The sequence below is a fragment of the Hemitrygon akajei genome, unplaced genomic scaffold (genome assembly GCF_048418815.1).
Source record: "Hemitrygon akajei unplaced genomic scaffold, sHemAka1.3 Scf000080, whole genome shotgun sequence".
Taxonomy (NCBI): Eukaryota; Metazoa; Chordata; class Chondrichthyes; order Myliobatiformes; family Dasyatidae; genus Hemitrygon; species Hemitrygon akajei.
Window position 1 is genome coordinate 2,593,943 of NW_027331966.1, and position 26,341 is coordinate 2,620,283.

The following is a 26,341-nucleotide window of genomic DNA, read 5'->3' on the forward strand; positions in this document are numbered from 1 at the left end:
TATGATATGCATCTAAATCACTATCTCAAAAAGCATTAATAATAGCTTTTAAAAAGTTCTAAGTCCTGGCGGTAGAATTGTAAAGTCTAATGGCATTGGGGAGTATTGACCTCTTCATCCTGTCTGAGGAGGATTTAAATCTATTTAATTCTATTGTGCACCAACAGGACAGAATTTTATTTATGCAGATCCCAGTGAACATACCTGTAGCCATTCTGACTGTGACTGGTGATTGCTGATTGTTGTCTTCTTTCTCCACTTTGGTCCCGGTGCAGGAAAGCTCCACTAGCTGGTGATGCTCTGAATTACAAAAACATGCTGAGTCAGACAGAGAACGATGACTTTGAAAATATGATAGTATCTCCATCCCCTGTATCAGCGCAGCAGTTGGCTTAGGAGCCAATCATTCCCCGTTATCATTAACTTCCACGCTATTTGTGAACGTCTGTCCAGTGATACCTGCACATCCACCTGATAGGGTAGTAGAGCAATAGAGCACCAATATAAACTCTTCCACCTAACGAGACAATGCTGACCACAGTGTCCAACGAGATGGTCCAAATTTCCTGTGATGGGTCCATTTTCCTCCTTGCCTCTTCACTCCATCTTCATATCCCAACTGCTTCTGGAATTATCCAATTGTGCTTCCCTCATCCACTTCCTCTGGCTGTTCCCTCCATAAGATTACCAGCCTCTACATGAAACAGTTGCTGCTCATGTTTGACCATTTAGATTCACTATAAACTACGATCATCTTCACCGTGAGCACCATCTACTAATTCTGTGTCATCTGCGAACTTATAGATCAAGCTTTCTACATTCGCATCGAAATCATTGCTATAAAATAACAAATATCTATAGTCCCTACTTTGAAACCTTGCGGCGCACCACTAGTAACGTGACTTCATTCAGAGGATAAACCTTCTGCAGCCCCATTTTGCTTGCTACCTTGATGGTAATCTTGAATCCATTGATTCATTGATCTCTTTGGATCGTATGGAATTTTATCTTTCAGACTGAGCTGTCATACGGCACCTTGTCATAGGCTTTGCAGAAGTCCAATGTACGACATCCATACCGCTACCTTCATTGATAGATAGATAGATACTTTATTCATCCCCAAGGGGAAATTCAATGTTCCTCCAGTATGATATCACATAAACACAAGACAGACCAAGACTAACTGACCAAAAAAACCACATAATTATAACATACAGTTACAACAGTGCAAAGCAATACCATAATTTGATAAGAGCAGACCATAGGCACGGTAAAAAAAAAGTCTCAAAGTCCCAGATAGCCCATCATCTCACGCAGATGGCAGAAGGAAGAAACCTCCAACGTGGCAAAACTTCCCGATGCAGCCTCTGGAAGCACCCGAGCACAGCCAACTGTGAGTCCGTCCGAAAACTTCCGACAACTTCGTGCCTCCGACCAGCCCTCCGACACCGAGCACCGAGCACCATCTCTGCCGAGTGCTTCAACCCCGGCTCCGGCCACAAAGCAAAAGGCAAAGCCGAGGATTCGGGGCCTTCCTCTCTGGAGATCTCTCCGATCGCTCAGTAGCAGCGTCAGCAGCACAGGCATGTCAGAAGTTTCGCCAGATGTTCCTCCGTGCTTCACACATCCGTCTCAATCAAATCAGGATTGTGCACGGCCCCTACTTACAGATAACGGATATTCCTTACTGGAGTGGCCGCTGCGCCCTGCGTCGTCGCGCCGCCATCTTGATGTTGATCATTGACACTGATCTTCAAAAACCTTAAAGAGTATTATTAAAAAAAAAGAGAACCTTCCATGCACAATGCCCTGGTGCTCCTGATCAGACTCCGTCGATCCAAAAGTTGGTATATATTCCGTGCGTAACTTGCACATATTGTGGAAAATTATCTCTGGCATCTCCCCTACACTTTTCTCCACTCACCAATAAAAAGCCATGATGGAAACAACTAATAATAATAATAATAATAATAATATTTTGCTTCTCAAAATGCACAAAATTCCTGTCCCTAAGTATCCTTTCTAAGGATTTGCCCACGACTGATGTAACATTCACTGGTCTATAATCCCAAGGATTATTCCTTTTACATTTATTGAATTACGGAACATTTTCTATACTCCAATCCGATGTTACTACGCCTGTGGCAAGAGAGGGCACAAAGATTATTGTCAATGCCCCAAACTCTTCCCTCACTTCCCGTAGTAATGTGGTGTATATTGGAAGCTCCATTGACAACTCTTTCTTAACATGCCGTGTTCCTATTGTAATGCCTCAATCACAGCCCATCTCCCCGGTAACTCTGAAACAAACTCACCATTCACCTCATCCTCCAGACACGTTTTCAGCTTTGTTAGTCCTACTCTCAAACTATTCATCCTTCTGTTCTCCACTCATGTGTAAAACGCCTTGGGGATTTCCTTTATCCTACTTGCCAAGGATTTCTCAAGTCCCCTTCGAACTCAAAATCCTTCTTAAGCTCCTTCCTGACTACCCTATAATCCTCTGGAGCCTTTCCTGAATATTGTTTCCTAAGCCTGAATAATGCTTCATTTTCACTCTTGCCTAAATGTTCCTTATCTCTTGTGAACCATGATTCAATTATCTGAACATTATTTCCCTGACTGCAGGGCAAATCTATCTAGAACCCTGTACAAGTGTTCCTGAAACCACCTCCACAAATCCGATGTGCATTGCCCTGAGAAACATTTCCCCAATTTACGCTACCATGTTGCTACCAATGCCAACGTAATTGTCCATACACTAATTAAATACTGTCCCGTATCTTCTGCTACTATCATTAACTATGATAAAAGTTGGGGTGTTGTCGTCACTACCTCAGAAAGGTAACCCATCATGACATCTGTCATCTGACCAGCATCATTGCCTCATACTAGATGCAGTATGGCATCTCCTCCAGTTGGCCCATCCACATACTATGTCAAGAGTCCTTCATGGACACGCAATGCATTCTGTCCCATTGACACATTTTGGAACAAGGAGGTGGAATCAACATCAGGAAAGTTGAGGTCAACAATGATAACAACCTTGTTGTTTTTGCACCTTTCCCAAAACTGCTAAGTTAACTGCTCTCATTATCCCAGTGGCTTTGGGGGAGGCCTATAGAATACTCCCAGATTGATAGCTTCCTTCCCTTTTCAGAATTTCACTCACATTGATGTCCTCTCTTTATGTCGCTGTGATACCATCCCTAATTAGTAAAGACAATTCTCCCCCGTTCACCGCCCACCCCATATGTATTATGAAACAACTAAAACCTGGAGCATCAAACACCAATCCTGTCCTTGTAATAGTCAAGTCCGTGTAAAGGTGATAACATGTACCATCCATATACTGAACCATGATCTGAGTTACTCTTATTCTTAATAATTATTGTATTGAATTAAACACATTTCCTACTGACTACATGATCCTTCCACAGTCTCTCTGAACATTGTATCTACCTTTATATCAACTCTTCTATCATCTGATCAAACACTCTCTTTCCCATCCCACAACGACTGAGTTTAAACCGACCTCGGCAGCTCCAGCAGTCCTGGCTGCAAGAACATCTGTTCATCTCAAGTACAGATATAACCCGTGCCTTTGGTACAGTGTCAAATGGGAACATAACTTCACTGTAAAACCTAATTCTGCTTATTCACAGATTCGTAGGTTCTGAAAATCTATTAGTAGAAAAGCATTGATGACGACGGGGTATGTACATGTAAATTATTGGTTGGCATTTGCTAGTTAGGACTGAATGAAATGTGGTGCCAGGACATTTGTCTTCAAGAGGGTTTGCTCTTGGCAGAGGCTTGCACGACGATATACTCGAGGGCAAGTACATCATTGCAGCTTTCAATAGACGAAGAAATCAATGACATTTTTCTGTATTTCATGGTAATTCCACATTTCTGCAATCACAAAAACAGGAACCAACTGCAGCAGCTTACAAAGGGAGGAAATTTTCAACGCATTTTGAGATCATTGTGACCTAACACGGTCAAGCAAGGAAACATCAGAACTGATAAGAGTTTGAAATGAGCAAACAATATGAGGGAATGTGCGTGGCTTCATAGAGCAATTAGCAAATCTGGAGTGATTGCAACTGTGTCTGACAGAGACATAACTGGTATTCCTAGGCTTATTCAGTCCCACTCCAGCTATTTCCTACCTTCCTTGGTACAGAAATGTAATGTCTAAAGGACCAGTGTCTGAGTAAATGAGACTCACCAAACTCTCTCCTGACTGAATCAATGGAAACTCCGAGGCAGAAGGGTTCTCTTGAATTGGTGCTCTCCTTCCTCGGGCTGGTTCATTGTTGCAGCTCCCTCGTCTTCAGTTCTGGATTTCTTCCAGTCATGGGCTATTCTTCCAATAAATCTCTCAACACAGGTCTAACTTTAACCAGAGAGATAATGAAACATGTTACTAATACAAGGGAGAACAAAGAATTAAACTGATTGAAATTTAAATCTTGAACGCATATATATTGATCCAAGTGAAGAAAGCTGTAACTGTCCGTCACACTTTCCAAAGCCTGACATGGGATACAAAGGAACACACACAAAATGCTGGAGGAACTCATCAGACCAGGCAGCATCTGTATGTCTACACTTCTCTTTTCCATAGTTGCTGCCTGGCCTGCTGATTTCCTCCAGCATTTTGTGTTTGTTGCTTGAATTTTCAGCATCTGAAGATTTTCTCTTGATGTGATGGGATACACATGCTGGAGCTCATGGTATAAGGTATAAGTCATAACATATAGGAGTCGAGTTAGGTGATTCGGTCATTCTAGTCTGCTCCATAATCATGGAGGATTTTTTTTTCCAACACTGTATTCTTGCTTCCCTGCTATAGCACCCAACATATTTAACAATCCAGAACGTGAATATAGCCAACGACAGCCACCCTCTGTGGTAACAAATTTCACAGATCAACCAGATTTGACTAAAGTAATTCCTCTCATCTCATTTTTAAAGTGAAGTTTCTTCATTTTGAGGAAGCACTCTCAGATCCCAGACTCACCATCTAATCCAGACTCACCCTCTCCATTCCCACTGCATCCAGGCTTGTTGTCATTCAGTTGTTGTAACTAATACCCCCTGCCCTAACCCACCAACCCTCTGAACTCCACTGAACACAGGCCCAGTGCCATCAAATGTTCCACATGCATAATGCTTATCATTCCTCAGATTTTCCTTTGAACCTTGTTATCAACAACTGTACTGAATACATTTCCGGGGCAGTGGGGGGGGGGGGGTGCGGGTGGGAACAGGACAATTGGCGCCAGTGATAATGTATTGGGAAAAGCTTTAGTTTCTTTACTCTTCTATCAGCTCTCACAGAACGAGCGCTTGTGCACTGCTCTAATCACAGGAGATTTAAAATGTTCCAGGGTGAATTTAATAAAGAGAAACTGGAATCACAAGAAACGCTCAGCAGGTAATGAAGAGCTGTGGGGAGAGGGAAAACGTTAGTGATTCGAATTTCCTAACTTTTCGTCAGAATGGATTCAAACATCATCCAGTTTTTAGTGGAAAATCTTGGGCGATGGGGACTGAGGGAAGATCATCGAGCGGTGGTGACTGAGGGAAGATCTAATAGAGGTTTATAAGATTATGAAAGGCGTAGATAGAGTAGACGGGGAGCATCTTTTCGCTGGTTAGAAATGTCTAATACTAGGGGCCATGCATTGAAGGTGTGAGGGAGTAAATGCAATGGAAATGTGAGGGTAAGTTATTTTACTCAGAGAGGTGTGGATGCCTAGAATGCGCTGTCTGTTATGGTGGGGGAAGCAAATACATCGGAGGCTTTTAAGAGACGTTTAGATAGATGTGTGTGAGGAAGATTGAGAGGATATGGACATTGTGTAGGAAGGAGTCATTCGTTGTTTTTTGTGGGGGGCGTGATTTACTTTTCAGCTGGTTCGGCACACCATTGTGGCCGAAGGGCCTGTTCCTGTGATGTACTGTTCCAGGTTCTGTTCTACCTTCAGCATCTTGAGTTTCTCTTTGACTCCCACTGGCAGATAGACAGGTGAGAGTGAGGGGGAATGTCCAAATGTGAATTGATTTCTGAAACCCCGGTCTATTTCTACTGGTGCAAACACAAAACAGGGTATTTCATCACAGCCTCTCCCTGTGAGGGATGGAATGGGAACTCATTCTCTGCTTTGCTTCCAAAGGAACTTCAGAACCAAACATGTGAGCACAGAACAGGAATACTCGCTTAACATCTCATAAACCCGGACAACGTGATCAGCTGAATCATTTTATCTGTGTCAAAACATGTGTGGTATCCCAGGATCCAACCTCAGAGGGTCACAGCCCACACCGAGAGCCTCGCACATTTTTTCCATATCTCACACTGGGTGTTTCCACATCTCACACTGAGAGACTCACGCTACCAATATCCAGCCCCCGGAGACGTCTGCTCCATTGAGCCGCATCTGTAAAAGCACCGACGTAGACCGAAGCCCAGACACTGACAGTTCCATATTCCTGGAGCCCCCATCCCAAGATTGTATCTCAAGCACCAGCTCTCCCAGGGCTCTTTGCTGCCGGTAATATGCGGCAGTGTCTCAGCTAATCCCAGTTCAAAAACTTACACTCCCACACCAACCCGTGACAGAACTGGAGCCTGATGATTCTTTGTCTGGACAGGGATCAGACGGGAAGCATGGACATTGGGTCACAAAGACGGTGTTGATACATTTCAACTTGTCTCCACAGTTACATTGAGCACATTTGTTCATTATTTTATTGTTGAGTGCGGTGTAGCCCAGGTCAATTAGCAGCCACTCTTCCCGTCGCGTAACAGGAACAAAATATTTTAGATATAAAATTGAAAAAATTGCACTGGAAACTCAGTGCAGGAGATTTCATTTTGTTCTTTTGATGCAGAAACAATCGACTGAGTGCAGGATGTTTGACACCCAGAACAGAATTGCATAAATACAATCCCTACACTCTTCTTCATTCCATCCCGGACAGTAAATGCCGAAAACATCCTCGTATCTGAGGCCACTCTCTCTCCGCTGAGAGTCAGCAACCAGAGAGCGATAAACGTGTTCAACACTCTCTGCAGCTCTGGTGAGTTGTTGCCCTGGTGACGGAGGAAGTGGCTCGCAAAGACAACCGAGCGGGGAAATAACAAACTCAGTGTGACACGTTCTCGGTTTCATTGTGACAAAGATGAACTGAACATTCATCCATTTTGTAATGGTGATACTAAAATTCCAGTGGTTGTTTTTACCCTGTCGAGGTGGATTCAGTAAATCTCATGGTAGTTCCAGCTCTACAGAACTCTCAACAGTGCAGACGCTGGTCCAGGATAAAAACACATTGTTGGATACGACCCGTCTGCAACAAATGTCGATTATGTGTAGAAGTTTCAATTGAGATTCACAGAGCCCTTACAGCACAGACACAGGACTGTTAGCCCATCCAGTCCGTGCCATGTTCGGTGTGGTCCCATCCTCCTGCACCCAGACCACAGCCCTCTATACCTCCCTCATCCATGTACCTAACCAAACATCTCTCAAATACCACAACTGAACCTTTATCGCTTACTTGTGCTGGGAGCTGGCTCCACATTCGCACCACCGTCTGAGTGAAGTAGTTCCCCCTCAGATGCCCCCTTAGTGTCACTTTTTACCCTAAATCCATTATCTTACCCAACCTGAGGGGGAAAATGTCTACCTGCATTCACCCCATTTATACCAACATAGATTTCTATATCTCTAGCAGGGGTTTCCAACCTGGGGTCCTTGGACCCTTCCTTTAATTGTAGGGGCAAATGGCATAAAGAGTTGGAGTCCTGCTAGGATACCCCCTCATCTCCTGTAATCCAGGTAATCAGGTTCTAACCTGTTCAACCTATCACTATAATTATTTCCTGAAATGCCAGCAATGTCCGTGTAATTTTCCCGGCACTCTTTCATGCTTATCAATATCTTTCCTCCCAGTAGCTGACCGGAACTGCATACAGTTCTGCATATTTTGGAATCATGGTGTCTTTTACAACTTTAGCATTATTATACCAGCCCCTCTTCGTAATAGCCTGCGTTATAAAGGTCAATATGCTCTAAGCTCTCTTTACAACTCTGGTGCTGCCTTAAAGGAATTGTGGATCTGTAACACCCACGCCAGGACAATCGGGCTCAAAGCAGTTATTTGTCCAAAGCTGCAAGCCTGATTAACACCTCTACTCCCTGCACACCCCACCCACTACTGGTTTAACATCTCCTGACAGTTCGAGGCACTCCTGTGCCTAACGTCACTTTATGGACAGACAATCAATCAGTCTCCGTATGTCCAGGCTCTCCTCTGCCTAACGTCACTTTATGGACAGACAATCAATCAGTCTCCGTATGTCCAGGCTCTCCTCTGCCTAACGTCACTTTATGGACAGACAATCAATCAGTCTCCGTATGTCCAGGCTCTCCTCTGCCTAACGTCACTTTATGGACAGACAATCAATGTCACAGACCAGAGAATTGTGCAATATTGCAAAGGAAGATAGGCTGGATCAAAAATGCAATGAAGTAGAAGGCCATATTAACAACAGCAAAGAAATGCACCAGAAAATTAAGGAAGTTACTGGAATTAAGAAAACCTCCTCTGCATGATGAATGGGATCAGCAGACGGATCCATCCTAACAGATCCAGAGAAAGTATGTGAGAGGTGGATTCAGTATATAGTGCATCTTTTTTGAGATAATAGTGGGGAACTCCCATGTATTAAACACCCTCATTCTGGCCCACCTATTACCGAAGAAGAAATAACTAAAGCAATGAAAAGCATGAAACAGGGTAAAGCCACTGGAACTGATGGAATTTCAGTGGAAATGATACAAGCCCTAGAAGATCTGGGCATAGATATTCATTTTGAAGAGCTTAATGGCATATATGAGTTTGGTGTATTCCCTGACGATCTCTTGAAATCAGTATTTTTTACTCTGCCTAAAATTCCTCGAACTATGGACTGCGAAAATTATAGAACAGTCAGTCTCCTGAGTCACTTAATAAAGATTTTGCTGAGAATTGTCTGAGTCAAGTTAAAAACAAGTTAAGGCCAGAAACTTCTAAACTGCAATATGGGCTTATGGAGGATAGAGGAACAAGGAACACAATTTTCATGCTACGAATGTTTTCAGAAAGGGCAATTGAATATCAAAATGATATCTTTTTATGTTTTATTGATTTCACTAAAGCATTTGACAAAGTGCAACATGAAAAATTATTTCAAGTTCTCACTTAACTAAACATTGACGGAAGGGACCAATAACCGCTTCAAAATTTATATTGGAATCAAACAATGGCGGTAAAAAATTATGATAATATAAGTAGTTGGACTAAAATTCAAAGGGGAGTTAGACAGAGATGCGTTGCCTCACCGAAATTATTTCATATCTACACTGAAATTATTCTCAGAGAAACAGAAGACCTGGATGGGATAAAAATTGGAGGTGTTTACATCAACAATATAAGATACACAGATGATACCACCCTAATAGCAAGTGCTGCAGAAGACCTACAAATCCTCCTAGACAAATTAGTACAAGCAAGTGCAGACTTTGGTCTAACCATCAACGGTAAAAAAAAAAAACAAATATATGGTAATATAAAAAGAGCAGCATACTCCCAACTGCCAATTGTCCATCGGTAACCAAGAGGTTGAACAAAAGTCCAGCTTTAAATACCTTGGTCGCTTTATGTCACAAGATGCTAGAAGTAAAGTAGAAATAAAAAGAAGAATTGCCATTGTCAAAACCAACTTCCAAAAAATGAAACCCATTTTTCCCAACAGACACATGTCTATGAAAACAAGGCTAAGGCTACTAAAATGCTACATCTGGTCAATCTCGCTGTATGTTTCCGAAACATGGGCTGTAACACCTGAACTCCAACGAAACATAGAAGCAACAGAAATGTGTTTTTTAGAAGAATGCTGAAAATATCACATAGAGACAGGATAACTAACGAGACAGTACTCCAACGTACCCACACCAAAAGATCTTTAATAAGAGGTCTCAAGATGGCGCTCATGGAGTAAACCGCACTTAGGCTTTGCTCCAAAACTTTTACGTTTTTTAGCCTATAAACACCCCTTAAACTTATTCTAAAGGGGTTTAAATATACTGAATTCTTATTTTTAAACTATTTGAATTATTCTCAACTTGCTGAAATGTCTAAAGTAAAAGAACCGAAACAGACGAAAGAATTGGTAACTTTAGAAGCAGTCGCGAAGATTGTGGAAGCTAAATTTGAAGAGATGCAGGAAAAATTATTCCAAAGGCTTTCGAAGTATGACGATCGTTTGAATTCACTCGAAGAAAAGTTTCTGGAACTTTCACTGGAATCACAAAAACAACAGGCAAGCATTTTGGCTCTTGAAGAAGCCGCTCGTAAGAAAGATCGTATGATTGAAAAGATACAAGAAGAGCAAACCTCGACTTCTCAACAGATGGATCGTTATAAAGTTAAAATAACGGATTTGGAAAATCGCTCTCGAAGGCAAAATCTCCGGTTAATTGGGATCCCGGAAGGATTTGAAAGCGGTGATCTTACCGTTTTCTTCTCTAAATTTCTAGTGGATGTCCTGGGCAAAGAGGTCCTGGATCCCCCCCAATAATCGATCGAGCACATCGGGTAACAAGATTTTATGCAAGTTCAAGTTCGAAGCCGCGGCACATAATTTTGCGGATACGCTACCCTCATATCAAAGATCGCTTGATCCGTCTGGCTCGTAAAAAAGGTATGATAATCCATCAAAATTTCAAGTTTCGTATCTTGGAAGACTATAGCCCAGAAGTATTACGGGCTAGGCTGGCTTTCAGATCGGTTATGTCGAATTTCCACCAGAAAGGCTACAAGCAAGCGCTGTTATTCCCAACACATCTGAGAGTCGCCCTGGATGATGGAACTGTTCGGCTGTTTAAATCGCCTGCGGATGCTCAAGGTTTCCTGGATCAATGACATTCTATTGAGCTGATCAGTGTAATTTAGCCTATAGATTTGGATCTATTATGGATTGATATATGGGTCCCTTTTTTTATATGGCTTGCATATACTTTTTATATACGATTAAAGCTTTCTTTTTTTTCCTGCTGGGTTTATGCCGATTTTATAGTTTTTCATATTATTAATTTATTTGCGTTGAAAATGACCGATTAGGGTCTCTCTTTTGTTTTTCGTTTTTTTAAAATAAAAAACTATATACGCTTTCTTTTATACTTTTAACATCTGAATATTAAGACTGAGGAAAAAAAATGGCGTTTCTTCTTCCCGACTGACTCCAGTGTTTGGAGCGTCATAACTGTTTTGATGTATTTGAAAGTTTGAAACTTTTATTTATTGTTTTAATTCTTTTCTTTTAACTTTTTTGTTTATATACATTTATAACACTAATTTTATATCTTAACTTTTGTAGTATTAACCCTTTTTATAATGTGGGTTGTGTGTATTTTCTTAACTCTATTACGTTCGAGTTGCCGTCTTGAGACATGGGGGTAGTTTTAGTATTAGCTCGCTCGCTTGCCTTTTTTGGCTTTTTTCATGGGGTTTCAAGGGTGGTGGGAGGGAGATTTTTCTTTCTTTTTTTGTTTTTTGCTTGCTTTTCGCTTAGTTTTATTTTTTGGGCGCATATGAAACTACAAAAATGGCTGCAGTGCTATGACTTCCGGTTTCCTTTTGAACTTACTTCCTTCTTCCGGGTTCATGAGTTCACTTTTCTTTCGAACTTATGTATTAACTATAATATATACTGTCATGATGGTTAAGACTATTAATTTCGTTTCTTGGAATACTAATGGTTTAAATCATCCGATCAAACGGAAAAAAGTATTCAATGTATTCCATAGAATGAATGCTAATGTTATCTTTGTACAAGAGACTCATGTAAGGAAGATGGATAGTCAGCGCTTGTTTAGGTTCTGGAAGGGCCAACAGTATCACTCAAATGTGCAAGCTAAAGTGAGAGGTGTGTCTATTTTCATAGACTCATCTACTGCTTTTATACATCATGAAACAATTTCAGATCCGCACGGTAGATTTTTGCTTATTACTGGTTTACTTTGTAATCAAAAAGTTCTTCTAGTTAATGTTTATGCTCCAAATACTGATTGTCCTGAATTTTTTAAATGTTTATTTACATCCTTTCCCAATCTGAATCAATATAGATTGATAATGGGCGGGGATTTTAATTGTTGTTTAAACCCTGTGATGGATAGGTCCAAGCCCATTCAAATTTTGCCGAATAAATCGGCTTCTCTTATTAATTCCTTTATGGTTGATTCAGCTATTTGTGAAATTTGGCGTTTTTTACACCCTAATGACAAAGAGTTTTCATACTTTTCCCATGTCTATCATAGTTATTCAAGAATTGATTACTTTTTCATTGATCAGCATTTACTTACAGATGTCATGGATTGTAAATATGACTCAATTACCATATCTGATCATGCACCTTTGAAGTTATCTATTAAGGTGACGGATTCATATATTAGTACGAAAAGTTGGAGGCTTAATCCTGTTCTTTTGCAGGACTCTGACTTTATTAGCTTTATTAAACAGCAAATTGATTTGTTTTTCTCAATAAATTCTACAGCAGAGATCTCTAGTGGAATTTTATGGGATACTTTTAAGGCATATATTCGTGGACAGATTATTTCATATTCTGCTGGAGTTAGGAAACGAACTAATTCCAAAATATTAACATTAGATAGATAGATAGATAGATAGATAGATAGATAGATAGATAGATAGATAGATAGATACTTTATTCATCCCCATGGGGAAATTCAACATTTTTTCCAATGTCCCATACACTTGTTGTAGCAAAAACTCATTACATACAATACAATACTTAACTCAGTAATAATATGATATGCATCTAAATCACTAGCTCAAAAAGCATTAATAATAGCTTTAAAAAGTTCTTAAGTCCTGGCAGTTGAATTGTAAAGCCTAATGGCATTGGGGAGTATTGACCTCTTCATCCTGTCTGAGGAGCATTGCATCGACAGTAACCTGTCGCTGAAACTGCTTCTCTGTCTCTGGATGGTGCTATGTAGAGGATGTTCAGGGTTTTCCATAATTGACCGTAGCCTACTCAGCGCCCTTCGCTCAGCTACCGATGTTAAACTCTCCAGTACTTTGCCCACGACAGAGCCCGCCTTCCTTATCAGCTTATTAAGACGTGAGGCGTCCTTCTTCTTAATGCTTCCTCCCCAACACGCCACCACAAAGAAGAGGGCGCTCTCAACAACTGACCTATAGAACATCTTCAGCATCTCACTGCAGACGTTGAATGACGCCAACCTTCTAAGGAAGTACAGTCGACTCTGTGCCTTCCTGCACAAGGCATCTGTGTTGGCAGTCCAGTCTAGCTTCTCGTCCAACTGTACTCCCAGATACTTGTAGGTCTTAACCTGCTCCACACATTCTCCATTAATGATCACTGGCTCCATATGAGTCCTAGATTAGTTGATAAAATTAAGGCAATTGATAAGATCTACTCATCAACTCCTAGTAAAGAACTTTATAAAGAAAGAGTGGAACTCCAAATGGAACATAGTTTACTATTAACCTCCTCGATTGAAAGTCAGTTAATTAAATCGAAAGCTCAATTTTATACATATGGAGATAAGTCAGGTAAACTACTAGCTAATCAATTGAAAATTTCTTCAGATAAGCGACAAATTACTAGGATTCGTAAACAAGATGGTACTTTGACGATTGACCATAAAGAGATAAATAAAGCCTTTCAAGATTTTTATAATTCCTTATATCAATCAGAATGTACTAAGGACTCTTCTATTATGAATGAATTTTTAGGGAAATTGAATATTCCAAAAGTAACTGTTGAAGATAACGTATTTTTGGATACACCTATTACCGAGTCTGAAATAGAAAAGGCTATTTTTTCAATGAACTCGGGTAAAGCTTCAGGTCCAGATGGTTTTTCCGTAGAATTTTTTAAATCCTTTTCTTCTATACTTTCTCCTTGGCTTTGTAAAATTTTTAAAGATGCATTAAGTATAGGTAAACTACCACAATCTTTTTATGAAGCTTCTATTTCTTTAATACTTAAAAAAGATAAAGACCCGACTGAATGTGCATCCTATCGACCTATATCTTTGCTGAATACGGATTTTAAGATTTTTAGTAAAATTTTAGCTATTAGATTAGAAAATATATTACCTCGGATTATTTCTGAGGATCAGACCGGATTTATTAAAAATCGCTATTCATCTTTTAACATTAGAAAATTAATTAATATTGCTTATACCTCTACATCTAAAATCCCTGAATGTATTATCTCTTTGGATGCCGAAAAAGCATTTGATAGAGTCGAATGGTCATATTTATTCAATACATTGCAACATTTTAATTTTGGATCAAAATTTATATCATGGATTAAGTTAATATATTATAAACCTTTAGCTTCGGTTTTTACCAATAATCAAAAATCCCCTTTCTTTCAATTATTTCGCGGTACAAGACAAGGTTGTCCTTTGAGCCCTTTATTATTTGATATTGCTTTAGAACCTTTGGCTATAGCTATTCGTGAATCACCCAATATTTTAGGCATTACCCGTGGAGAGACGATGTATAAGGTATCATTATATGCGGACGATTTATTATTATATATATCTGATCCTGAGAAATCTATTCCTGCTATTTCTTCTTTACTTGCTCAATTTAGTAATTTTTCTGGTTATAAATTGAATTTTAATAAGAGTGAACTTTTTCCATTAAATATGTATATTCCAATTTATAATCATGTACCATATAGAATCGTTACAGATTATTTTACCTATTTAGGTATTAAAATTACTAAAAAACATAAAGATTTGTTTAAAACTAATTTTTTACCCTTAATAGATCAAATTAAGCAACTTGCTAATAGATGGTCCCCACTATCTTTGTCTTTGGTAGGCAGAATTAATGCCATTAAGATGATGATATTACCTAAATTTCTATATTTATTTCAAGCATTACCAATTTTTATTCCTAAATCTGTTTTTGATATGGTTGACTCTAAAATATCTTCCTATTTGTGGCAGAACAAAAATCCTAGATTAGGTAAAAAATATTTACAGAAGCCAAAGAAGGAGGGCGGCTTGGCTTTACCAAACCTAAGATTTTACTATTGGGCAGTTAATATACGGTATTTGATATTTTGGACACAAGAATTGACTACAGTAGCTGGCCCACAATGGGTAAATTTGGAAGGTAAATCTGTGCAAGATTTCTCATTGATCTCAATCTTAGGATCTTCACTTCCTTTTTCGTTACTCAAAATTAATAAACAGATAACTAATCCCATAGTTAAGTATACATTACGAACCTGGTTTCAATTTCGTAAATCTTTTGGCTTGAATAAGTTTATACTGTCAAGTCCTATAATATCTAATTACTTCTTTCGGCCATCATCTATAGATCAGGCTTTTTTCCTATGGAAAACAAAAGGTATAAAATGTTTTCGTGACCTGTATTTAGATGATAACATTATGTCCATTGAACAGTTATCTAACAAATACAATTTATCTAAAACCCATTTTTTTAGATACTTACAAATTAGAAATTTTCTATATAATGAATTAAAGTCTTTTTCGAAAGAATGTCCATTGGACATTACAGAGAGAATTCTAACTCTTAATCCTTATCAAAAGGGTTTAGTAGCTATCATTTACAATATGATTATGAAGATACAGCCGGATATATCAGAAAAAATTAAGAAGGAATGGCAGGAAGAATTGCATTGCCCTATATCTACTGAGCAATGGGAAAAAATTTTATTATTGGTAAACTCATCCTCTATTTGTGCTAAACATGCTCTAATACAATTCAAGGTTGTACACAGAGCCCATATGTCTAAAAATAAACTTGCTCGATTTTATTCTTATGTTAATCCAACCTGTGATAGATGTCATTCTGATATTGCTACATTGACCCATGTGTTTTGGTCTTGTTCTTGTTTACAAAGCTATTGGAAGGATATTTTTAATGTCATTTCAAGAGTTTTAAATATTAATCTTCAACCACATCCTTTTACTGCAATTTTTGGTCTACCTATGATAGATAATAGGTGTCTATCTGCTTCTTCTCAGCGAATGATTGCATTTGTTACACTATTGGCTAGAAGATCTATTTTATTGAACTGGAAAGAAATTAATCCTCCAACTGTATTTCAGTGGCTCTCTCAAACCATTTCCTGTTTGAGTTTAGAAAAAATTAGAAGTGTGGTCTTTAACTCCTCAGTTAAATTTGAGGAAACTTGGAGACCATTTATTCAACATTTTCATGCGAGTTAAATGGTCTGATCCTGAACCTTATTGTTACCATCCTGAATTGTATAAATGGAGGTTCGGAGTCATTGGCACTACTGTATGTATTTAACATTATACAATTGCCCATGTTAGTTGTTTTTTTTTTATATATTGTTTTTTTTTCTTCTTTTTTGGGGTTTTTTGTGCTTTTCGTTTTAAATCCTTCATATTAATATTATAAGTTTGGGAGACTTTTTACATTGATAATATATAATTGATTATTAATGAATCTATTGTGTACTCTCAAATGTTTTTGTACTTATATGTTACTTATGTTATGTTCTTAAAATCAATAAAAAGATTTGAAAAGAAAGAAAAGAAAAAGATCTTTAATAAGAACATTAAATGAGAGGAACCTGAAATTCCTCGATCATGCAATCAGAAAGGGAGAAATAGAATGCCTTACATTGTAAGGCCCTATGCCTGGGAAACGCGGAAGAGGAAGACAAAGAAGAACATATATGGACACTGTGAAAGAACTAACAGATCTAATTGTACAAGATATCATTGACGCTGTGAGGGATCATCGGATGTGGAGACCCTTGATCGCCCAGGTGGTAATGCGCAAGTCGCATGCAGAAGAAGAATCAATGTCAGTCTCATCTGTCCAGACACTCCTGTGCTTAACATCACTTCATGGACACAGAATCAATCTTTTTAAACTATCATACTTCATGTATAGTGTTTTGTTTATTATTGTGGTCTCTATCATTTTGGTTTTTTCTTCTGTCCTGAGTAACAATTATTTTGTTCTCCTTTACATTTGTTACTGGAATGACATTAAACAATCTTGAATCTTGAAACCTGGGTAAAATACCACGACCAACCACATTATCTATGTTCCCTCTTGATTTCATGAACTCCTATAATGTCACCCTCATTCTCCTCTGCAATGAAGATCCAGCTCGGCCAAAAGCTTCCTATGACTCAGCCCTCTAGTCCAGGCAACATCTTCAGCAATCTGTTCTGCACACTCTCCAGCTTGATAATATATTTACTACAATAGGGTGAACACAACGGTACATAATACTCTGTGTAGCCATGTACATTCATATACAAATCAATGGCATGAATAATAAATTACAGAGGTCTCAACACTGACACTCACATCCCACTCGTCACAGGCCTCCATTCGCTAGAACCATCTGCATTCATCCCCCTCTCCTTCTTGTTGTCGAGACCCGGTGTGAATCCATCTCGCCAGCTTCCTGTGAATCCCACGTGACCGAACCTTCCCGATCAGCTGCCATGCGGGATCTTGTTACAGACTTTACCAAAGTTCAGATGAACAGCATCACTTCCCAACTTCACCTAACGCCCTAGTTCATTCTTAAATAATCTCCAAAATACTTGACAGATATGATATCCTATTGGACAGTGTAGACGGTGATTTCCCCATAACCAATGCCCAACCGCCCGGGATTTCAGCTTCACTGCAGACTGAGCAAATTCCGATCCCAGCTGTCGAATTACCAACCTGGACTGAAGCCCGTATACTGCCAATTCCATATCATCAGGGTCACCAGCCCAAAATTATCACCCATACAAAGACACCTTGGTGCCGGCAATTTGCTGTGGAGTTCCTGCCATTTCCGATTCCCAAACTAAGGTGCAATTGGAACCTAATGACCCTCTGCCGGGGCTGGTGCTCAGGCTGTTTCCCCGGTCTGTATAGAGGATGCGGATACACTTCAGCCTGTCCCCAGCAGCTAAACCGAGCACATTTGATCCCTATGTCATCGCTGTGTGGGATCTTGTCCAGCAGAGCGGGCTGCCATGTTTCCTGCAATGTAGCAGGAAAAAAATGTAAAGTTATAAAGTAGAAAATGCTGGGAACTCAGTACATCAGACTACATCTCTGAAAGGACAAATGGTGGAAGACCCAGTTCCAGAACTGAGACTGTCCAAGATGCTGCCGATCTGCTGAGCGTTTCCAGTATTTTCTCCTCCTTACTTTAAATTTCCTGCAACTGTAGTATTTTCTCCCTCTTCATTTTAATGCACAGATAGCAACTGATTGCCACCCTGAACTGTAAATGCCACCCCACCCCAACCACTCTGTTAGATCTGAGTTCATTCAGACACTTGTGTAAACACATCCCACACAGACAATGCTCAGAGCATCCTTTCCTCCCACTATCATTCTGTTACATTTGCTCCCGAGGCCACTGTCTCTACGCTGAGAGGCGGTGACCACAGAGCGATAAAAACTGCAACACTTGCTGCAGCTCTGACGGGCCGTTACCCTGGAAACAGAGGAAGTGGCTCACCGAAAATAACCGAAAAAGGAAATAACAAACTCAACATCAGATGTTATGACAAAGACTAACACTGCAGCCATTTTGTAATGGGGAAACTAAACTTGAAATGGCTGCTTTTTCCCTGCCACGTGCTGCATTCAATTAAACCACTGGTATTCCTAGTTATTAAAAAGAAACAATCCTGGAAAAGGTGCAAAACAAAACTTCACAATGAAGACAAAGTTTAGAAGAAAAATTGCTTAAATATGTCATTGCGGCAATGGGATACAGTCTGAATTGTTGAACAAGATGTTTGATATATATAATTGAGGTGATGGGATACAGACTGGACAGAGGTTGAACAAGATGGTTGATATATATCATTGAGGTGGGGGCATACAGACTGGACAGAGGTTGAACAAGTTGGGCAGGGAATAAGCAGATGGAACCAGGTGGGAGAAGGAATCAAGTGCACTCTCTGATGGTGGTCCAGTAATACAGATCCTGAAATAATAGTACACACTAGTAGATAACAGATTCCAATATAACAAAGCCAGAACAAACAATAACTTCAGTATATGTCCTTTTCCACTCTACAGGCTGTATCAATGCACCGCAGAAAGTATCCCATCTCGATGCTTCATATCTTCATATGGCTACTGCTCTTCCTTTAACTGAATGAAATAGTGGAGAACTGTGGACACAGCTGACCACATCATAGAAACCAACCTCCCCTCCATGGACTCAGTCTATACTTCCCACTGCCTCAGTAAAACAGCCAACATAATGAAAGATCCCCACAACCCTGAACATTCTCACTTCTCACCCTCCCATCGGGGCGAAGAAAAAATAAAACAGAAACATGCCACCGGGCTCAAGGACGGTGTCCATTCTGCTGTTAGAAGCGAACAGTGTGATGAGTGGACTCCTGACCTCACAGTCTAAATCGATGTGACCTTGCACCACATATCTACCTGCACTGCACTTTCTCTGTAACCAGAATGATTTGTTTTACCTTAATGTACTACTGCAATGTATTGATCTGTGTGGGGAATACTGGAGACACGATTTTCACTTTACCTCTGTACATGGAAAACAAAATAAAGATTCCCCATTTTAATCGTGTGGGAATATTAGACAGCCTGGGTTGCTTCTTTGGAAATTCCGGAGCGAGTGTACACATTTCCGAGAAACCCAGATAAATGAACAAGACTTAATTCTCGCGTTAATGGGGTCAGATATCGCGAAACACTGTCAGCATTTCGGCAAGTCGTAGCAATGGAAAGAAGATGGAAATAAACTTCCCAGTCCCCCGAGAGGACGTGAGAGATCTGGATCTCACTGTCCTGTCTGAACGGGGAAAGATGAAGCTACTCATACACGTGGAGGAGTATCCCGAGGGTGTGATTACTCTTTTTAACCCTCTGTCTGCAAGGACACAACGGGCCGAACGGCCTCTTCCAATGTGCTGCAAATATGTAAAACAATTATCTACCCCAGGCGTCGATCCAGGTGGAGTTTGGATCCGATACTGGGTCGGGTGATGGAGGTAAAGTTCACCAGGTACATCTTAATGGATGGGTTCAGTCTCGGCATCACCACCTCATCCCACTCCTGGGATCAGAACAACAGGGGCTGAGCGGCGGCTCATCTCAGTCGGTTCGGTGTGAAGGTCCCATAACCCGGACTGACCACGACAGGTTGTGTCAAGGAAGCTGGACGAGGCCGCCAATTCGAGGAAGTTAACGGGACTCTCTGCCCAACATGAGGTTCACCGCCCCCGGGATCGACTTCAGTACTCACCGATGGGAAATTTTCGGTTGCGTTCAACCCCAGTGACCGGCCTCAATACTGACCCATGAGAACATCATCAATTTGTCCGGAGAGCAGCGAGATCCGTCCACCGGCTCCCCACAGACGATCAGCTTCAACTGAGAACGGAAAGAAAACCCCCGTCCATCCGGAGACTGTGAGAGCGGGGGCGGGGCCTCGGAAGTGAAAACCACAGATGCTGCAGATCTGAGTTTGAAATGCGAGCGAGAAACCGGTGACTCTGCTCCTCGCCCCTCACACGCTGCCTGACCTACCTGCCGCATTCCCCACATTATTCCATATTTACACCAGCTACATTTTTATTTTTTCCCTCTGTATTTTCCCCGTCCCCATGGTTCCATCTCCCGGTTCTCAGAGTTAAGGGTTCGATTCCCATCCCGGTTTGACATACAATTCCCACCCGAAAAGGAATTGTGCAGGCTTCATTGAAATCACTTCTATGTTTATAAACACTTTTTTTCTATTCACATTCCTCCGGAGCCTCACTGGACAGGAACACTGAAACATCAAGTGAAAAACAGCAGGAGGCCATTCAGCCCCTCTAACATCAACAAGATGGCGACTGCTCTCCCATTTCAGCCACATGTTTCTGTCCGATCCACATTCCCTCGATCCCTTCCGTCTCCACACATCTGCCGGCCTTTGTGTTTGTTTTATGCGAAGACGATCACTACGACGATGTTTCTGTTTTATTTTTTCTTCGCCCCGATGGGAGGGTGAGAAGTGAGAATGTTCAGGGTTGTGAGGATCTTTCATTGCTCCTCCACCCTGAGGACGGTCGCATCTTGGCACAAGAGGAGGCCGTTGATCGAAACGTCGGAATGGGAAACAGAATTAAAACGTTTGGCCACTGCAAATTCCCCCTTGTGGCAGATAATACAGAGATGCTTGACGAAACGGTCTCCCAATTGATGGCGGGTCTCACCAATGTGGAGGAGGCCGCATCGGGAGCACGGGACACAATAGATGACCCCAGCAATAGATTCGCAGATGAAGTGTTGCCTCACCCGGAAAGACTGTTTTGTGTCTGAATGGAGATGAGGGAGGAGGGGTAGCACTTAGGGATTAGAAAGATTAGTGAGAACGGATGAATGGACAAGGGAATTGTGGAGGGAGTGATCCCTGTTTGTGACATCCTAAACAGATTTGCATGAATGCAATCCGTACATTCATTAGTAATTTCTTTACTGCGATAGAAACATCATATATTCCATACAGTGGATGCTCAAGGCATCCGGGCCTCCACACCGGCTCCTGAGGCCACTGAGGGGCGGTGACCAGAGAGCGATAAAAATGTTCAACACTCTGCAGCTCTGCTGGGCTGTTACCCTGGTGATGGAGGTAGTGGCTCAGCAGAACTAACTGAAAATAGGAACTAACAGACTCAACCTCACATGCTCTGTTTCATGAATTTATGAACATTTGGAGAGGCATAACATGATCAGGAATAGTCAGCTTGGCTTAGTCAAGGGCAGGTTGTGTCTTACCGGCCTGATTGAATTTTCTGAGGATGGGACTAAACACATTTATGGAGGTAGAGCAGTAGATGTAGATGCAGTGGATTTCAGCAAGGCATTTGATGAGGTAACCATGCAAGGCTTATTGAGAAAGTAAGGAGGCATGGGATCCAAGCGGACATTGCTTTGTGGATTCAGAAATGGCTTGCCCACAGAACGCAAAATTGTTTGTAGATGGGTCATATTCTGCCTGGAAGTCGCTGACTAGTGCTGTTCCTCAGGGATCTGTTCTGGCACCACTTCTCCTCGTAAGTTTTATAAAGGACCTGGATGAGGAAGTGGAGGGATAGGTCAGTACATTTGCTGATGACACAAAGGTTAGGGGCATTGTGGATAGTTTGGAGGGCTGTCGAGGTTATAGCGGGACCCCGATTGGAAGCGAAACTGGGCTGAGAAGTGGAAGATGGAGTTCGACCCAGGTAAGTGTGAGGTGGTTCACTTTAGAATATGATGGCAGAATATAGTATTAATGGTAAGACTCTTGGCAGTGTGGAGGATCAGAGGGATCTTGGGGTCTGAGTCCATAGGACACTCAAAAATGCTGCGCAGCCTGACTGTGTGGTTCAGAAGGCATACGGTGTATTGGCCTTCATCAACCTTGTGATTGAGTTCAAGTGCCAAGAGGTAATGTTACTGCTATATAGGACCCTGGTTAGACCCCACTTGGGGTACTGTGCTTGGAGTGCAGTTCTGGTCGCCTCACTACAGGAAGGATGTGGAAGCCATAGAAAGGGTGCAGAGGAGATTTACAAGGATTTTTCTGGATTGCCTTATGAGAATAGGATGAGTGAAATTGGCCTTTTCTTCTTGGACAGGTGGAGGATGAGAGGTGACCTAATAGAGGTGTATAAGATGATGACTGGCATAAATCGTGTGGACAGTCAGAGGCGTTTTTTTCAGGGCTGAAATGGCTAACAGGAGAGGGCACAGTTTTAAGATGCTTGGAAGAAGGTACAGAGGCGATGTCAGGGGTAAGTTTTTTTACGCAGAGAGTGGTGAGTGCTTGGAATGGGCTGCTGGTGACAGTGGTGGAGGCGGATACAACAGGGCCTTTTAAGAGACTTTTGCATAGGTACAAGGAGATAAAAAAGAAGAGGGCTGATGGTTAACCCTAGGAAATTTCTAAAGTATGTTCATGTTTGGGAGAGCACTGTTGGAGAAGGGCCTGTGTATTATGCTGTAGGTTCTCTATGTTTCTCTAGTTCTGTGTTCTCAGTTCATTGCATACAGCCAATGCTCACAGCATCCTTTCCTCCCACTATCATTCTGTTACATTTGTTCCTGAGGCCACTGTCTCTACGCTGAGAGGCGGTGACCACAGAGCGATAAAAAAATGTGCAACTCTTCTTGCAGCTCTGGTGGGCCGTTACCCTGGAAACGGAGGAAGTGGCTCACCGAAAATAACCGAAAAGGGAAATAACAAACTCAACATCGTATGCTGTGAGTATAATTTTGAAAAAGGTTAACACTGTAGCCATTTTGAAATGAAGAATCTAAAATTGTGAAGTCTGCTTTTAACATGCTGTATTCAATAATCCTCTAATAGTTCTGGCTAACAAAAAATGACAATATTTAGCGATCTATAATATATTAACCTCTGCCGGAAATATAGCCAGTGACAGCCCCAATCACCATCTGTTGCAACAAACTCCACAGATCGACCACTCTTTGGCTGAAGAAGTTTCTTTCAATTTAAAGGGAAGCTTGATTATGTCCTCTCAGACCCCAGACACTCCGTCTGATGGAAACATCCTCCACGTGTCCACTGTCTCCAGGCTGTTGAGTATTCTGTGGGTTTAAATAAGATCCCTTCCACCTCTGTACTTCTGAACTCAATAGAGTACAAGCTCAGAGTCATCAAATGCTTGTCATACGAGCGGTGGTTGATAAGTTCGTGGCCCAAGGTAGAAGGAGTCCATTTTAGAAAACCCAGCACATTTATTTTTCAACATAGTCCCCGCCTACATTTACACGCTTAGCTCAGCGGTCGTGGAGCAAACAGATCCCTTCTTTGCAGAATTCGACATCTTGGACCTCCAGAATTGGTCGACAGTAAGAGTGATTGATAAGTTCATGGCCTAAGGTAGAAGGAGACAAGTTATACAGCTCTCGTTACATGCACATTCAGATCAACTCTTTGAGTGATAATGCATAAAGTTTGAAGTTAATAACATCTCCTTCCACTTCAGGCCACAGACTTATCAATCACCCCCCCGCACAGAAACCCTCTCGTTCCTGAGATTACTCTTGTGAACCACGTGAGTCACAGTTGTACTGAACACATCTGCTTCATTTCCAACGATTGACAGACAGGAGACAATGAGGGGCGATTTCCAAACACAGATTGAAAACGAAACTCACGGGTCTATTTCTACTGTTGCAAACACGGTACAGCCCGTTTACTCACAGCCTTTCACTGTGAGGGATGGGATGGTAACTCATCCTCTCCTCGGTATGGCAGTCATTTCTTCCAAAGAAACTCCCGAAACAAACATCTGAGCCCAGAACAGAAATACGGGCTCAACACCTGATAAACCTGGGCAGCTTGAATCCCGGGTCCATTGTACTTGGATCTAAAACTGTGATATCTCAGGACCCAACCTCACAGGGTCACACAGCTGAATCTGCCACTCACCGACCCCGAAACCTTACACATCGTCCACACATCTCACACTGTGTCGTGTAATCAGAAATTTCCCCACAACCAATGCCCAGCACCCCGAGGCTTTTGATTCACTGTGAAAGGAAAAACATCCAGCCCCCCTCTGTGGAAGTATTGAACTGGGTCAAATCCCCGATACTGACAGCTATATAGGCCCAGTGTTTCCCAGGGTTACAGCTCAAGCAACAACTCGCCCAGGACTCCTTGTTGCCAGTAATATGCTGCAGTGTCTCGGCCAGTCAGTGTTCAAACACCAACACTCCGACATCAACCTCTGTCAGAACAGGAACCTGATGAATCTCTGACTGGGCCAGAGAGCGGGCTGGAAAACCTGGGTGTGGGGTAACAGCAGGCGGGTATAATGTTTCACATTGTCTCCACCAGATAAACTGAACATATTTTATCATTATGCTATTGTTAAATGAGATCTTGCTCAGCAAAATTGCCCGTCACATTTCCTGCAGGCTAATAGGAATAAAACATTTTAAAAGTAAAATTGAAATTAAATGCTGGAAACTCGGTACATCAGATTGGATGTGTGGAAAGGGAAACTGTGGGAGACTCAGTATCAGAACTGATGCTGCCCGATCAGCTGAACGGTTCCAGCATTTTCTCTTTTTACTTTAAATGATGCACAACTATTGACTGATTACACGATATTTGTGACGGTCAGAACAAATTAGCACAAATGTAATACCAATATTCATTAGTTTTCTCTTCAATCCAATACAGGGATAATGCAGTCAATGCTCACAACGTCCATCCCACCCCACTATCAATCTGTATTCTCTGCTTCCAACCCTCCTTCCGACAAAGATTAATACAGCAGACATTTTAACTTTGAAGCTAAAATCGCAATGGCTGTCTTTAACTTACTACGTGCTATATTCAATAAACCCTCCGTTAGTTCCAGGTAACAAACACCGATTTCAGTATCAACTCAGTGAGGCAAAAATACGTCATAATGAAGACAACGGTAGAAGAGAGATTGTTGATATATAATCGTTGATGGGATACAGGCTGGATAGAAGTTGACCAAGATGGTGTATATATATATATATCTTTGAGGTTGTGGGATACAGGCTGGACAATGGTTGAACAAGATAGTTACACTTACATCCTTCATATGCATGAATAAAAATCTTTACGTTTCCGTCTAAATATGCAATGTGCAATTTATAGTACTTTATAATAAATAGTATGTTCAACAATAGAACATAAAATACGATCTTGTCAGCATGAATTAATCATTCACGTAGCCTGGTGGAAGAAGCTGTCCCGGATCCTGTTGATGTCCTGGCTTTCATGTTGCGGAAACACGAGGAAATCTGCAGATGCTGGAAATTCAAACAACACACACACAATGCTGGTGGAACACAGCAGGCCAGGCAGCATCTATAGGGAGAAACACTGTCGACGTTTCGGGCCGAGACCCTTCGTCACGACTAACTGAAAGGAAAGATAGTACGAGATTTAAAAGTAGTGAGGGGAGTGGGAACTGCGAAATGATAGGAGAAGACCGGAGGGGGTTGGATGAAGCTGAGACCTGGAAAGGTGATTGGTGAAAGTGATACCGAGCTGGAGAAGGGAAAGGATCATGGTTTCGGGAGGCCTAGGGAGAAAGAAAGGAAGGGGGGAACACCAGAGGGAGATGGAAAACAGGCAAACAACTAAATATGTCAGGGATCGGGTAGCAAGGGGAGGAAGGGCATTAACGGAAGTTAGAGAAGTCAATGCTCATGCCATCAG

General features: G+C 41.3%; 1 protein-coding gene across 7 annotated transcripts in view; it reads right to left on the reverse strand.

Annotated features, from left to right (window-relative positions):
* LOC140722565 (NACHT, LRR and PYD domains-containing protein 3-like) overlaps positions 1–26,341 on the reverse strand; it is an 883,504-nt gene that overhangs the window by 843,703 nt on the left and 13,460 nt on the right. For 4 of the 7 annotated variants that reach the window (XR_012097663.1, XM_073037268.1, XM_073037272.1 and 1 more), the window contains exons 1-3: positions 20,384–20,501; positions 4,235–4,402; positions 205–300 (exon numbers count right to left, since the gene is read on the reverse strand). Coding sequence is in view for 6 of the 7 variants with exons in the window: in XM_073037268.1 (XP_072893369.1) it covers positions 205–214 (10 nt within the window). In the remaining variant the exon portion in view is untranslated. Of the gene's footprint in view, positions 1–204; positions 301–4,234; positions 4,403–20,383; positions 20,502–26,341 lie in introns of those variants that run through there. The other 3 variants (XM_073037269.1, XM_073037271.1, XM_073037270.1) reach the window with 3 other exon arrangements.